Source organism: Herpailurus yagouaroundi, unplaced genomic scaffold, assembly GCF_014898765.1.
Source record: "Herpailurus yagouaroundi ecotype Mexico unplaced genomic scaffold, PumYag 28, whole genome shotgun sequence".
In the NCBI taxonomy this organism is placed as follows: Eukaryota; Metazoa; Chordata; class Mammalia; order Carnivora; family Felidae; genus Herpailurus; species Herpailurus yagouaroundi.
Window position 1 is genome coordinate 103,458,276 of NW_024412376.1, and position 14,091 is coordinate 103,472,366.

General features: G+C 37.9%; 1 protein-coding gene across 1 annotated transcript; it reads left to right on the forward strand.

Moving 5' to 3' along the window:
* The first annotated feature begins 337 nt into the window (after positions 1-337).
* NAA11 (N-alpha-acetyltransferase 11, NatA catalytic subunit) lies at positions 338-9,028 on the forward strand. The gene is made up of 2 exons (XM_040480306.1): positions 338-1,158; positions 8,404-9,028. Exon 1 carries the CDS (start codon positions 453-455, stop codon positions 1,131-1,133), a length of 681 nt encoding a protein of 226 aa, XP_040336240.1. The 5' UTR covers positions 338-452; the 3' UTR covers positions 1,134-1,158; positions 8,404-9,028.
* The last annotated feature ends 5,063 nt before the right edge of the window (positions 9,029-14,091 follow it).

Below are 14,091 nucleotides of genomic sequence, written 5' to 3' on the forward strand. Positions count from 1 at the left end.
GTGTGCAATGTTCTGGTTCTCGATCTATATTCGGGTTATATGGATTTATTCAGTTCGTCAAAGTTTACCCATATGTATCCAAAAGAAGAAACTGAAAATTGAAACAAATAAAAGAATAGTGGCAGCAACAGTCCAAACGTTGCATTTTAAAACCAAGGAGGTCCTAATAAACTGCACATCCCAACCCCCTAAGCCTTGCGCGCGCATCAGGAATATAACGTGAAAACCTCATTGGCTGGGACTAAGTGGCGCACTTCGAAAGCCGCGTCTTAGCACCGCCCCTTCCGTCTCCAGGGTGTCCTGCCTTCCCTACAGCCAGCATCCGTGTCGTCCAGTCCTACGACTTCGGCCCCCTGGACTCAAGTCCTTGAGGCAAAAAGTGACTCTTGCGCTTGGTGGCAGCCTCTTTTCGGTGACCACCATCTAACTCCCATTTGCTACCCGCCGCCATTATGAACATCCGCAATGCTCGGCCAGACGACCTGATTAACATGCAGCACTGCAACCTTCTTTGCCTTCCCGAGAACTACCAGATGAAATACTATTTCTACCATGGCCTTTCCTGGCCCCAGCTTTCTTACATTGCTGAGGACGAGGACGGGAAGATTGTGGGCTATGTCCTGGCCAAAATGGAGGAGGACCCAGATGATGTCCCCCATGGACATATCACCTCACTGGCTGTGAAGCGATCGCACCGGCGCCTCGGCCTGGCCCAGAAGCTGATGGACCAGGCCTCTCGGGCCATGATCGAGAACTTTAGAGCCAAGTACGTGTCCCTGCACGTCAGGAAGAGTAACCGAGCAGCCTTGCACCTCTATTCTAACACCCTCAACTTCCAGGTTAGTGAGGTGGAACCCAAATACTATGCAGATGGGGAAGATGCTTATGCTATGAAGAGGGATCTCTCGCACATGGCCAATGAGCTGAGAAGGCAGCCAGAGCTGAAGGAGAAGGGCAGGTATGTGGTACTGGGCTCCAAGGAAAACCAGGAAACCCGGGGAAGCACACTTCCTAGTTCTGAAGAGGATGGTGAGGAGGAGAAGATCCCGGCCGCTGATGATAGTAGCAATGACCACAAGGAACCCAGCGAGTCCATGGAGAGCACCGATGCCCAGAACAGCTCAGAAGATTGAGTCTACCTCCTAGAACCTGCTTAAGGTATTCTGTTTTCCCTGATCCAATCCCTTGCTACCCTAAATACCGTGGCCTGCCCCATCCCATCCTACGCCATCGCATCCCAGTCCTGCTGGACCACCTGGTGACCTTGAGGAAGAGTATAGACAGGGTTAGAGCAAACTCATTGCTCACTACTGGAAGTTAATAGGACTCCCATTCATACACTAAAAGTAGATTAAATTCAGTAAAAGAAACCAACATTTTCCCTGCTTTTTTGGTGTGAATTATATTTCAGGGTGTCCACATAGTTGGTGGAAGAAATTTCTTCTTTATGGAATTACAGCTAATAAATGCAGAATGAATAATAGGACTATAAAATCACTGTTTTGCAACTCTTGATGAAATAATAGATCTAGCCCACTGTCATCAGTGGCTAACACTATTAGGTAAAAGTTGAAGCCACTTTGTCATTATGAACCAGACTGACAACACTTGAAGTCACTGGGCAAGTATAACATCACTAAAAGAGTGCCTGACAAGTGTCATATGTCTCCTAACGCAATAGTAAGTGCACAGTAATACCTGTGAAATATTCTTGCCCAAAGAAAATTTTATGTGTGAGCATATGTGTGTGACATTAATCTTGAATACAAACAAGGCTTTAGATCTAACTATCATTTTTATAAGAAAGAAAGAAAAAAAAAAAGACAGGGACATTAAACCTTGCCATGATGCAATCAGCCAAATCCAGAGTGAGACAATTTTTACAGAACAAATGACCTGGTTTCTCCAATAAACAAAACGTCATTTTTTAAAAGGGAGGAGGAATTTGTTAAAATATATTAACCAAATGCTACTGTTGTGGACATTGTTTGGGTCCTGATTTAAACAAGTTGAATACAAGACATTTTGAGACAACCAAGCAAAATTTGAACACGGGCTGTGTTATTAAGGAATGGTCAATGATTTTGTTTGGTGAGCTAACTGGTATTGTATTTTTTTAAGTCTTTATCTGTTAGAGATACATACTGAAATAATTTGAAGTGAAAGAATAGGAGGTCTCAGATCTACTTTAAAATATTCCAGCAAAAAAAAAAAAAAAGAGGAAAAAAGTTGGGGGGCAAGAAATGTATAAAATAAGAACGGCAACATTCTTGAGGTTGCCAATAGGTATTTGAGGGGTTCATTGTGCTATTCTTTACTCTTTTGAATGTGTGAAAATTGACATAAAAATTTCAAAGAACCAAAATTATTATACTTTCTAATACACGTTAGTACTAATACAAAGCAGCCATGAAAAAGTAGTTTTAAAAGACTATTTCATTTCCCTCAGGAACTTTCTAACACCCTAAGAATTTCAAGGATCAGTGAGCTACTGTCAGTGTAGAAGCTTTAAATTCTAAACACAGTCACCTTACCCTTACATGTGGAAAAGGCAACTTTCTCATAACAAAGCCCAGTCATGAGTGGTAGACATTACATATAGTTAAAATAAATGCTGTTTGATTTACTCATCCATAAACATTTTTACTTGCCAGGGCATGAGGCTTGGAGTTGGTACACAATTATGATCTGGACAGGTTGATGTTTATATCACATAACACTTAAAAATAAATGCATTCTATTTTTTTACACATTTTAATGCTGAAACCCAAACTGTATTGCACACTAACCCTATTTTATTTTCATTCATGTGGCTCCATAGATTATAAAAATTTGTTTAAAAAAGAGTCTGTCCTCAGAGGAGTCTTTGCATCTGGCTTTTAACAACCTGAATGTTTCAAAATGACTGATTCATTTAGTCTAAGGTTAAGATAAAGTCAGGAAAACAGTCTAAAAGGGAAGGTAAAATTAAACAAAACTTAATTTCTTAAGAGAAGTGTTGTCAGATTTTTATCTGCCTTAAGATCCCTGAAGGAGGTGGGGGTTTGGTTAAATAAGTGATGGAGATTGAGGAGTGCACCTGGCATAATGAGCACCGGGTGATGTAATGAAGTGTTGAATTGCTATACTGTGTACATGAAACTCATATAACACTATATGTGAACTAACTGCAATTAAAATAAATACTTAAAATCAGGGGGAAAAAAACCCTCTGAAGGGTTCTGTCAAGACTATTCTATCTAATTCAACAAGCCTTTTAAAAAATTACCAATTTTCAAATTCCTGTATAGAAGGACTTATATAATATTGATCTCATCTTTGTGGTACTGGCTTCTCTTCACTTGTTACCCTGCAGCTAAGAAGGATTTTAAGTGGAACAGAGCTAGTTGAAGATAGCTTAAAAAAAATAAATTATATATATTCATATATAAAGGATTTATATTTTTTTAATTTTCATGTTATTTAGATTTTTATTACATATATTTACATTTATATTTATATGTATATAGTTTGATGAATTCAAAAGTACTTACTATGAGAAACAAAAATGACTGTCACCCTAATAGGGAACAAGAAAAAATAAATACGAAATAAGAAAATTATTGTGTGACAATTATAAATCTCAGGGTCCAAATTCAGGCATAATTGAAATGTTTCTTTATGTTACTGTTACTAAACTTTATTTCTAAGTTCAAGGAGATGTTTCCTGCACTTGGCATCATTATCCTTCTAAGTTGATATTTGCTGAGTCATCTTCATGGACCCCATCAATCTTTGGTCCTCACTATATACTTCAAAGTCCTTTCTACCCAGAGGCCTCTTAAGTTCTCTACACTCTCTGTCATGTTTGAGCCATTTTCCTAGCACAAGGATTAGTCTACATAGGCTAACTGTTCTAAAGAAAAAATAACCTGCAGTCTCAGTAAGTTAACAGAATACCAGCTTATTTCTCACATCTTAGCCGAATGTAGGTCATCAGTGCGATTGGGATATGAAAGGGAGAGGAAAAAAGAGACTCCTGAATAACTGTAAAGTTATTCAGGAATCCATCTAGAACAATTGTTCGTAACTTTTTTTGTTCCATAGCCTCCTTTGGCGATCTGGTGAAACCTAGGGATCCCTTCTAATAAAACTGTTTTTTAAAGACATACAAATTATATGGGACTTCAAAGGAAACCACTTTTATTGAAATACAGTTAGCAAACTCTGTTTAAATAAAATTATTCCCATATGAAATTTAAATATCAAGCAGTGGGTCTCATTATGTTACTTCAATGAGAGTTTAGTTGTAGATGATATTTTGAGATACCTTCAACAGCTGTAATATAATTCAAAAATACCCATGGTTTAGGTGTTCTGGTCGGTGACAAAGCCACACGTAATGCTGGTACTGCTATGCATTGGTGCCTACATTCATAATAGAAGGAAATGCTAAATTTCATTAAAGGTTAATGAAAATACAGGGATTTTTTTGTTCCAGATCCAAGGCCATCATCTCCTAAATTCTATTATTAAATCTCAGATCTAGGGGCGCCTGGGTGGCGCAGTCGGTTAAGCGTCCGACTTCAGCCAGGTCAAGATCTCACGGTCCGTGAGTTCGAGCCCCGCGTCGGGCTCTGGGCTGATGGCTCAGAGCCTGGAGCCTGTTTCCGATTCTGTGTCTCCCTCTCTCTCTGCCCCTCCCCCGTTCATGCTCTGTCTTTCTCTGACCCAAAAATAAATAAATGTTGAAAAAAAAAATTTTTTTTAAATAAAAATAAATCTCAGATCAAGAACCCCTGATTCAGTGACTCTGCCATTTTCTAGAATCATGTGTCCACTACGGGTTTACACACATTCAGCTTGCAGATAGGGGAGGAGAATTTACACAGAGGTTTATGTAGGTTTTAAAAGTCTGTACCACTTTTCTAACTAACTGCAGGGGAAGCTAGGAAATGTAGTTTAGCTGTGTGCCCAGGAGGAAAAATAATGACTTCTGGTAATGAGACAGCATAGTTTCTGCAACAGTGGGAAACATCCTAGTGGTGCTGTGGAGTATCAGAAATTCTGCTTCCCCGCAGAGCTTGGGAACATTCTGCTGCTCCCTCTCCAAAATGTGGCCCAGGGAACTCTTGAGGCCACCCAGTGCTACCTGCTTAGTCGCGTGACACATGTTTTCTGCTCTTGTACAAACTTGGGCATGGGAAACTGGGATTCTGCCACCTTGCTGCCTTTATGCCTCTCATTAAAGCCTGGAAGAAATGCCCCTTCTATTCTGAGATCCCTTAAACTGCCTAAAATTTCAGTTATCATCCTACTCAACAGGGTCTCACTAGTATATACACTTAGTTGTCTGAATGGGAAAAGCCTGTGAGGACAGAAAGAACAGGAAGAAAAAAATTTAAAGGTTAATTATCCTGCCACAGTTATGGCACACCCTCTTGTGGAGCTGGAGTTCAAATACCTACGGAATAAAGTCCTGAAAGAATAACTTTCCATTTTCCTTTATCTCCTCCATTGGGTCTAGGCAACAGAGATGGTTAAAGGTAGAAGTGATGGTGAATAGGGCAATTGGTAAAGAAGACTGAATGTCTTCATGTACAAAGTAATAAAAATTACTGCTAAAAAATATGAGAACTCACTATGTTGTAGATACTATTCTAGGGAGTGTCTATGAATGCCCTCATTTAATCTTCATAACATCCCCAGAAGTAGGTACTATTACTCCACTTTACAGATGAGGGCTGCATGTCTTACAGATAATAAGTGGAGAACAGGGACGCAAACCACGGTAGTGAGATTCCGTGATGGTACGGATTAAATGAGACAGTTCCTGTAAATTTCTTAGCACAATACCTCACGTACAAATATTCTGTAAGTTTTAGTTCTTAATATAATCTGTAGTAATAGGAACCATTCAACCTCTTTCCTTTTCTTTTCCACAGTAATCAAATGATAGACTGGTGTGTATGAGCAGCAACAGTTTGCAATCTTGGAAGGGAGATGCATCTTAATGATTAAAATAGCTTTCACTGACAAGCTGAATGTCAAAGCATTCAGCCGAATCAATGCTAATCAACAGCAAAGTTTCTAGGGAGCCATAGCAATGAAGACAGGTCAGTTCAAAACATGCTAGTTGAGGCAGGAATGCCATCAAGCTGATGCTTATCTCCTGACAAGAAATATGTGCTTGATGATTAATAACAAAAAAGAAAAAAAAAACGCAAAAATCTCAAAATTTTCCACTGACTTGGCAATATTGAGTTAGCCAGGGTTACTTCAGTGACTCTCCTTTCTGGTTTATTCTTTCTGTCGCTAAGCTGTCATCCTAACAAAAAGTTGTTAAATGTTCACATGAGCATTCACTGAAATAGACTGTTCTTAATTTTACCAGACAACTAATTATAACTGGAATGATATAATGAAATATGGAAGAAAGTTAGAGACTGACAGGTCTGGTAAATTCCTAGTATAACCTTACCCCAGATATGCCAGAAACCATAGATTTCAATGCAAATGCACTCTATGAAGATAAAGAGGGGGTTGGGAAGAGATAAAATATTGTTTTTGAAATACTAATCAGATAGATACAATTTGTTGAATTATTTATAATCTCTAACAATGTCACTTTTCAGTCAGTGAATGATGTATATTTAGGGTGAATGAAATACCAACTTTGTCAGGGGTAACTGATAAAAGCAGAGGTTTTTCCTAAATTCTGTACTCTATCTGTGCTCCAGTATATAAATTCTAATGAGCTTTATGGTAAAAGATACAAGGAAGAGATGATATGTGAATGGCAGTGGTTCTAGGAACCAGAGGAACAAACGCAAAAATGCAGAATGAAAACATTCTGCAATGCTTTTCTATGGACTAATATCCTCAAAACATCATAGTTTTTTTTTTTTTATTTCTTTAAGCAAAGCATAAAAGTAAAGCATAAGTTCTGTTTTGCATTCATAAAATATTGTTAATAATTAAAATATTTCTCAGGCTTCCATTGCCCACCTTTAAGAAATCCTGGATATGTAAAAATTTGAACTTTAATAAGCTCAATTCAGGGCTTTAATATTCATATTTTTAAAAGAATCATTATAAAAAATGTCTGTACCATTAAACAGCAAACTACCCTAGGGCATTTATTATTTCATTATTTGACTTTTAAAATTTAACTTCTTAAAATGATCAAGCAGTACTTACTGAGAAAATTAAAACAACTATGTAATATTTGGTTTTTGTATAACTACCTTTGCATGCCTATCTTAATTCCATTTGAAACACATTGAAAAAGGTAATGATAATAGTCTTTCTGACCCGTTCTCTCACATCTTATTGTTTTTCTATTACAGTAAATACACTTTAAAAAAAATAAGATCTTTGTATTGTGTGCCTCTGACTGTCCTGCAACTTGATTTACTGTTGTTATTCTAGAAACTGACTTTTCTGTAAGTATGATTTTGTGGAAAACAAAATGCTTTTTAACTTCTCTGTGCATCCTAGCCTTTATGTTCTTATTTTTATTTTATAGACGAGAAAAATGCACCTTTCTTGTTGTAACGTCCCATTGTTTTGTTGGCAGCCATTCAGCAATGGGCAGCAATACTCGACTAGCTTTTCTTTAACTTATATATTCCGTTCACATATCCTATACACCTTTCTACCTTACTAAGGATAGGGTCCATGTCTCATTTATCTTTGTTTCCTAAACTCTTGGCACATTATTCATTCATGGTAGGTACTCAGTAAATATTCATTGAAGGAAGGAAGGAAGGAAGGAAGGAAGGAAGGAAGGAAGGAAGGAAACTCCCAAATTACCTCTGCAGTAATTTTAAAAAGGAAAGTAGGGAAAAGGTATAAAAGGTACTACTTCCTATTACCTAATATAATTAGGACACCTTAAGGTTATGAATAAAGAGACATAATGGATATTTTGGTTTCATCTCCAGGCCTCACAGAAGGAAAATGTGACTTATAGAATCAGACACATTGTATCTAGCTTATCAAGATCTAAAAAAGGCCTCTCCTTTCTTAAGAATTGAAATAAATTTCTTTTTGAGTGGAGTAGGATGGGCTAGAATTTGAAGATGCCAAGAAAAAGCATCTTGGTTTCTTTAGGTTTAAAATAGGATTTTGCAGGGTGTTTCAGTGTTCTCCCTCCTCCCCGTTCTCCTGGAAGAAGTGGCTTTTAGGTGTCAGGAAAAGTTCATGTGTCCTCATGGCTGAGAGGGGAGAGAGCCCCAGATCCCTGTGTGGATCTTTGTGCTGTCATCTAAATTCTCACTGGCATCCACAGAGATAGATCTAGTCTAAACGGGTTACTGGTACCTTATTGGTCTGCTGCTAAAGCCAGTATTTTATTCTTTTAGAGTGGTTAAAACCTGTAGCCCTCTCTTGCTCACCTGCTTTCTTCTCACTTCTCAACAGCATTGCAGTTCCTCGTGTCTCAGCCACGCCTGCCCTCTGAGCCCTGGCTCAGCCTGTATGCTCTGCAGCACCTTTTCTGGGGTCATCTCACAGTGACCCCAATGGCTTCTCACTCTCAACAACCTTCCACATATCCCACTGGGATTATAAAGGAACACCTGGATACCAGAGCCTCCTGCACAAGAGCCAAGAAAGTCTGAGGCCTCCCATCACGGAACCTTCTTTGGCCTCCTCACACCATGCCGCCGTTTTACTCTGTTTGTTGTAGTCCTGTGCTGGGTGTGGTTGTCTAGCAAGGTTGCCTCTTCCTGGAATGCTAAACAGGAAGCCCCTCTGCTTTCAGTTTTTGCCACTATTTATCTGGGTTCTCATCCTTGAGGGGGCCATCAGAACCATCAAGTCAGACCTCGTGCCCCTTTCCTCTTCTTTCTTCCTCTTTGCTGGAAGAAGTATTCTGTTTTCTCTTCTTTTCTCTGGGAACTCATCGTCTGTCATACCCTTCCCTTTCTTGAGGAGGTATTCTCCTTTCCAGTGGGAGAAAGTCATGAGCAAGGGCCTCTACAATATAATCAGAACTTGGAGATATTAAGAAAAGGACAACCAGTAATTAAATTGTAATATCTGATCTCCTTGTTTGTGTCAATTTGGTTTTCTTGTTAATGACATAACTTGCCATTTACTGAGTGCCAATGATATTCAGGCAATGCTAGGATTCTTATTAATGACATATTTAATTTTCTCAGCAACCTTACAAGGTAGGCTTATTATTCCTGTTTTATAGATGAGGAAACTGAAACTCAAAGAAGCAAAGTAAATATCTAGGATCTGAACCTGAGTCTATTTGAATTCAAGGCCAAACTTCCTTTCACTTTCCTATTACTACTCTTTGCATTCTATTTATAAAAGTGTGAAAACTATAGCAAAAAAAGAAAATCTATGGTTTAAAATGTTCTGTTGACTTGATCCATGGCAACTATATGTCATTTGTAAATATTTGTATATAATCCACCGTTATAATTCTGTTTTACTCTTTTTCTCCAGTAAAAATAAGTGAAGACAAAGTACTTTGACCTCTGCAGTGTAAGTCACCAGATAAATACAGAGTTACCATTACTTAACGTTGCTCTTATATCCCTGAATGTGAATTACCATAGTATATAACATTTCCTATGTTTAAATTTTTATGAAAACCAGTGTATATGGTTTTAAGTCAAATCCTTGACATTAACCATCTGATGACAAGAAATAAATCTGTTCTCTGTAATCATAATCAGCCCTGCTAAGCACTTCTTACAAATCTGCCCCAATGAACTCTAAGACTGCTTACCTAATAGTAAATGATTGCCTGAGGCATATAAAAGTTTTTTCCCTACACAATAAGGATTTGCTATTTCCTGTGGTAATACAAACCTCTCATCTATCTTTCCATTTTTCCTTTTTTCTTTTTAATTTTCTCTCCCAGCTCTAAAACTATTCCTTCCCCTCAAGCATGTGTTTATCTCTTTATTTTTAAATATTGCAGCTTTCTAACATCTGTCTCTAGGGCAGCATAATCTTACTGATGAAATATTCCATGTTTTCCTTGAGCCCTTGTCAATATGTCTTCGTGTTAACAGCTTAGCAGATGGAGAAACAGAAGGAGTAGCCTCAGCTTACCTGAATGATTTCTCTCCAGCACCAGGCACATTACTGTCTGTATTAACTTGATGATAGGAATTGGAGTAATTGGAAAATAAGAAATGATATCTGAGTTTTGCAGTGTTATTTACTAAAACTATTGGCTGCTTTTCTTTGTTACCATTATATCCTTTTTCCCAGTCTCCTACCAAAAGAAGGCAGAATTATAGCAACTACCTAGTTTGGACTGTGCTTATGTAGATAATGAAAGTAAAATAAACAATAATACTAATATTGCTTTGGATGTAAATTAGCATGTTCCCAAGTGGTTCCAGAGTAATAATGGTGATTTAGCAGCAGCAGCAGCTTTCTGGAACACTGAAACGGAGGGAACCTGTGACACTTCTGTTTGTAATAACATTGTTCTTCTTGCGTAGAACAAATTTTTGTCGTTTTTTTAAATGGGCTGACTTCTTTTTACTTAAATACAATCCTAGAAAGACATCAGCAAGACTTTGAAGCAAGGATGTAGGGTAGTTAATGGTGAGCACCGTTGTACTAGCTGCAGAGAATGACCCACACCCTCTCCTTTACTTGGAAGAACCTACTGGGTGGGCTCAGGTCTGTCAGAAAATTATTCAGAAATATTAATTCTCAAAGTGAAAACTTTTCTTTGGCCAAAAGAGAGAAACCTGCGAATGAAGCCTGTGAGTTACCTAGTTCAAATCTGTATGATTTTCCCTTTGAAAATGAGAACGAGGGGCAGGAGATGCTTATCTAAAATAAAAGTAATGGGGTATGTGGATGTGTTGGAAAAGTAGGGAGTTGTGCTGGAAGTTAGTTCAAAGCTGGGAAAATCTGGAAAGGATCAGGACTCTGAAATAGCTGAAGGGAAGTTTTCTCAAATTTTTACTTGCAGATGAGTCCTCTCGGGGATCATGTTAAAAATGCGGATTTTTGTTTCTATGGGTCTGGGGTGGGGGCTGAGTGTCTGCATTTCTAACTAGTTCCTAGACAACACTGATCTTGCTGGTCTAGGAACCACACTTTGCCTAGTGAGGGTCTTAAAGCTCATCTCCAACCTTGGAACTGAGTTCAGAACACCTGTGACTGGCCCTTGGGTCAGTTTGGATTAGACACTAATTCAGAATCCCATTCTGAAATACACAGTCACATAAGTACGATTTGTCTTTGGAATTTTGTTACATTACATTGACAGCCTAATAATTTCAATGAAAATTCCAGATATATTTCATCAAAACGTGTACACCAAAAAGTATATACACAGTACACAAAATATGTTGATAATAATTGACATTACATCATCTATTAGAGAGTTTTGATACATTAATATTTCCTCACCTTTGATGTCCAAACAAGTAAACAGTATATGAGATTTTTAAAAATTTCACTTTCCACTGTCACTCAATTTATTGTGTTCTTTGGTCCATAGACTGCTCCAGACACTAATAATTTTTTCCATGCTGACATCTGACACAGAATTTGAAAATGAACACAACCTTTTGTTTTGTTTTAAATTGGAGCATCAGACATCAGACCTTTATGTGGAGGTGGTGTGGGAAGCACTTTCAAGAGAGTTTTCTGTCCAGGGATGAGAATTTCTGGCCCAGGAGTTTTCAACCTATGCATCAAAGTCACCCAGGTGCTATGTTAAAGATGCAATTTCTCTGACTCCAGCTCAGATTGTTTCGCATTCTGCCATCTGAAAATCACTGACCAGTACAAGGTAATGAATTCCTCATAAAGGTAATTTTAAGGGCATTTTTTTCCCATGGTGATACTCCCCAGATTTAAATTAATTTGTCAAAAGTGGCAAAAAAAAAGAGAAGATACAACAAATTTTTGTTTCTAGTAAAACATATACGGGGATAGTTGAGGTGGTATATGAGAACTCTGTACATTCTGGTTACTTTTCTGTAAACCCCAAACTGCTCTGAAATAGTCCATTAATTAAAAAATAAAATATACATACACAGAATTTTACATACGTGTGATCATTTAATACATGTATATGATTATTCATGTATTTTACATAAATGTGATTATATTATGCATGTTATTTTGAGGACATCCTTGTTTTGGTCATGACTTGCCACCCCATCCTTTCCCAAATCCACCCACATCCCTTTCCTTTTCCCTAGCACGTTAACATAGTTTTATCCTGTGTTTTTTCTCCCAAGTTCTTGTAAGGCAAACGGTAGTTACAATTTAGCAATTGTGGTGTACAGAACAAGCTTGAAGAATAAGAACAGTCACAAATCACATTGGAATGTTCTTGCTTCTAGAACCAAAAGCTCAAATAATGCAATGTCCAGTTAAGAACCAGATACCAGGCCAGTGTGGAACCACATGCCCTTCTATTCATGTTTCATTAACTCCTCCTATCCCATCATCATTTGGGTGTTCTGAGTTAGAATTTGTATTAACGGTACCCAGCCAAAAACCAATGAAACAGACCAAGTGACTTATTAGCAAGGTCCTTCTTTATACTTTTTTCTAGACCTGAATGCTTCTTTGAAATCTTAAAAGATACAGTTCATTTCCTTGAAGCACACTTGAAGGGTTATTTAAACGCCATGTTTCCTTATATGGACATAGGAATTACATTTTGTGAATTTCTGGGGGAGGGAAGTCCTTTCATTGTAAATCATACATAAATTGCTTTCCTACACAAAATTAAGATAGATTTTGCACTTTGGGAGCGGGGTCATCACCTCCACTGCATATTATAAAAGCTTACCTAGAGAACATAGTCTTTAGCAAGTTGAGCAATTTTCGCAAGAGGTGGTTTAATAGAGTGGAAATCACAGACTTCAGAGTCCAAAGGCTTAACTTTTAATCCTGGTTTGGTTTATTACTACCTGGACATCCTCTGCCATGTCAATTTTCTCATTTGTAAAATAGAGATAAAAATAACTTCCATACCCTCAGGGCCATTGGGTAATGAGGTAGTATAAGAAAAACTTCACTGTAATTTGTAAGAAGACATGTAAATGTTATTACTAACACTTCTACTTTCAGAGGTTTTTATCTCCACATTCAAACCTGTGCAAAATAACAGTGATCATTCATTTTCCTCCCTAGGCATCCAGAAAAAAAATCAATGCTTTGGCATGACGAATGTGTAATATGTGTGAGTATTTTAAGGGATGACGTCTGAAGAAGGGAGTGAATTCCTATAAACGTAGGAAATCAACTATATATTCATTTAAAAAGGGGGGGCTTCTTAAAATTGTTTATCTCTTGCTGTCTATGACCTAAGCATTCATATCAGTAAGATTAGTCATGTAAATCAAACTGTACTTACCTCCCATTTGCATGGTTTTAAGTAAAAGAGATACACACACACACACACACACACACACACACACACGCACACACAGAGTGACCAAAGTTTTCACATACTCAAAAGCTTTAGTGAACTATGGTAGTGCATTGAGGCAAACATCTGGTTGGTTTTTCACACCCAAGCCCTAAAGAGTCCCTACTTTATTACTGAAAGCAGATACAATTTAGTTAAACAATAAGATGTTATAAAGAATTTTGAAAACTTATGGACTCCTTCGCATAAGGAGTCTTGTAGAAAGCAAATATATATATATTTTTAATGTTCATTTATATTTGAGAGAGAGCATGAGTTGGGGAAGGGCAGAGAGCAAGTGAGACACAGAATCCAAAGCAGGCTCCAGGCTCTGAGTTGTTAGCACAGAGCCCGATGCAGGACTCGAACTCACAAGCCATGACATCATGACCTGAGTTGAAGTCTGACTCCTAAAGGACTGAGCCACCCAGGCACCCCTAGGAAGCAAATATTTCTAATTGGACATTTTGTGTCCTGGGACAGTGTGCCCTACATAGACTCTCGGTGAGTGAGAGGTAATACTTTTCTTTGGTAAAGTAGAAGAAAGACTAGTGTGAAGGAAAGTTGAGAAAGAAGAACCAACGCCACGAGAGTGGTCTTATTAGTCTAGGAAGATGTACATTTGGAAGTTGAGAATATAGATTTTAAGTCCCTTAAAGTCACTCTTGCCTGTGTATCCCTTGTAAAGT

Excerpts from the sequence above, each read along its gene's own strand:
- NAA11 (XM_040480306.1), top strand. The coding sequence starts at position 453 with ATGAACATCCGCAATGCTCGGCCAGACGACCTGATTAACATGCAGCAC.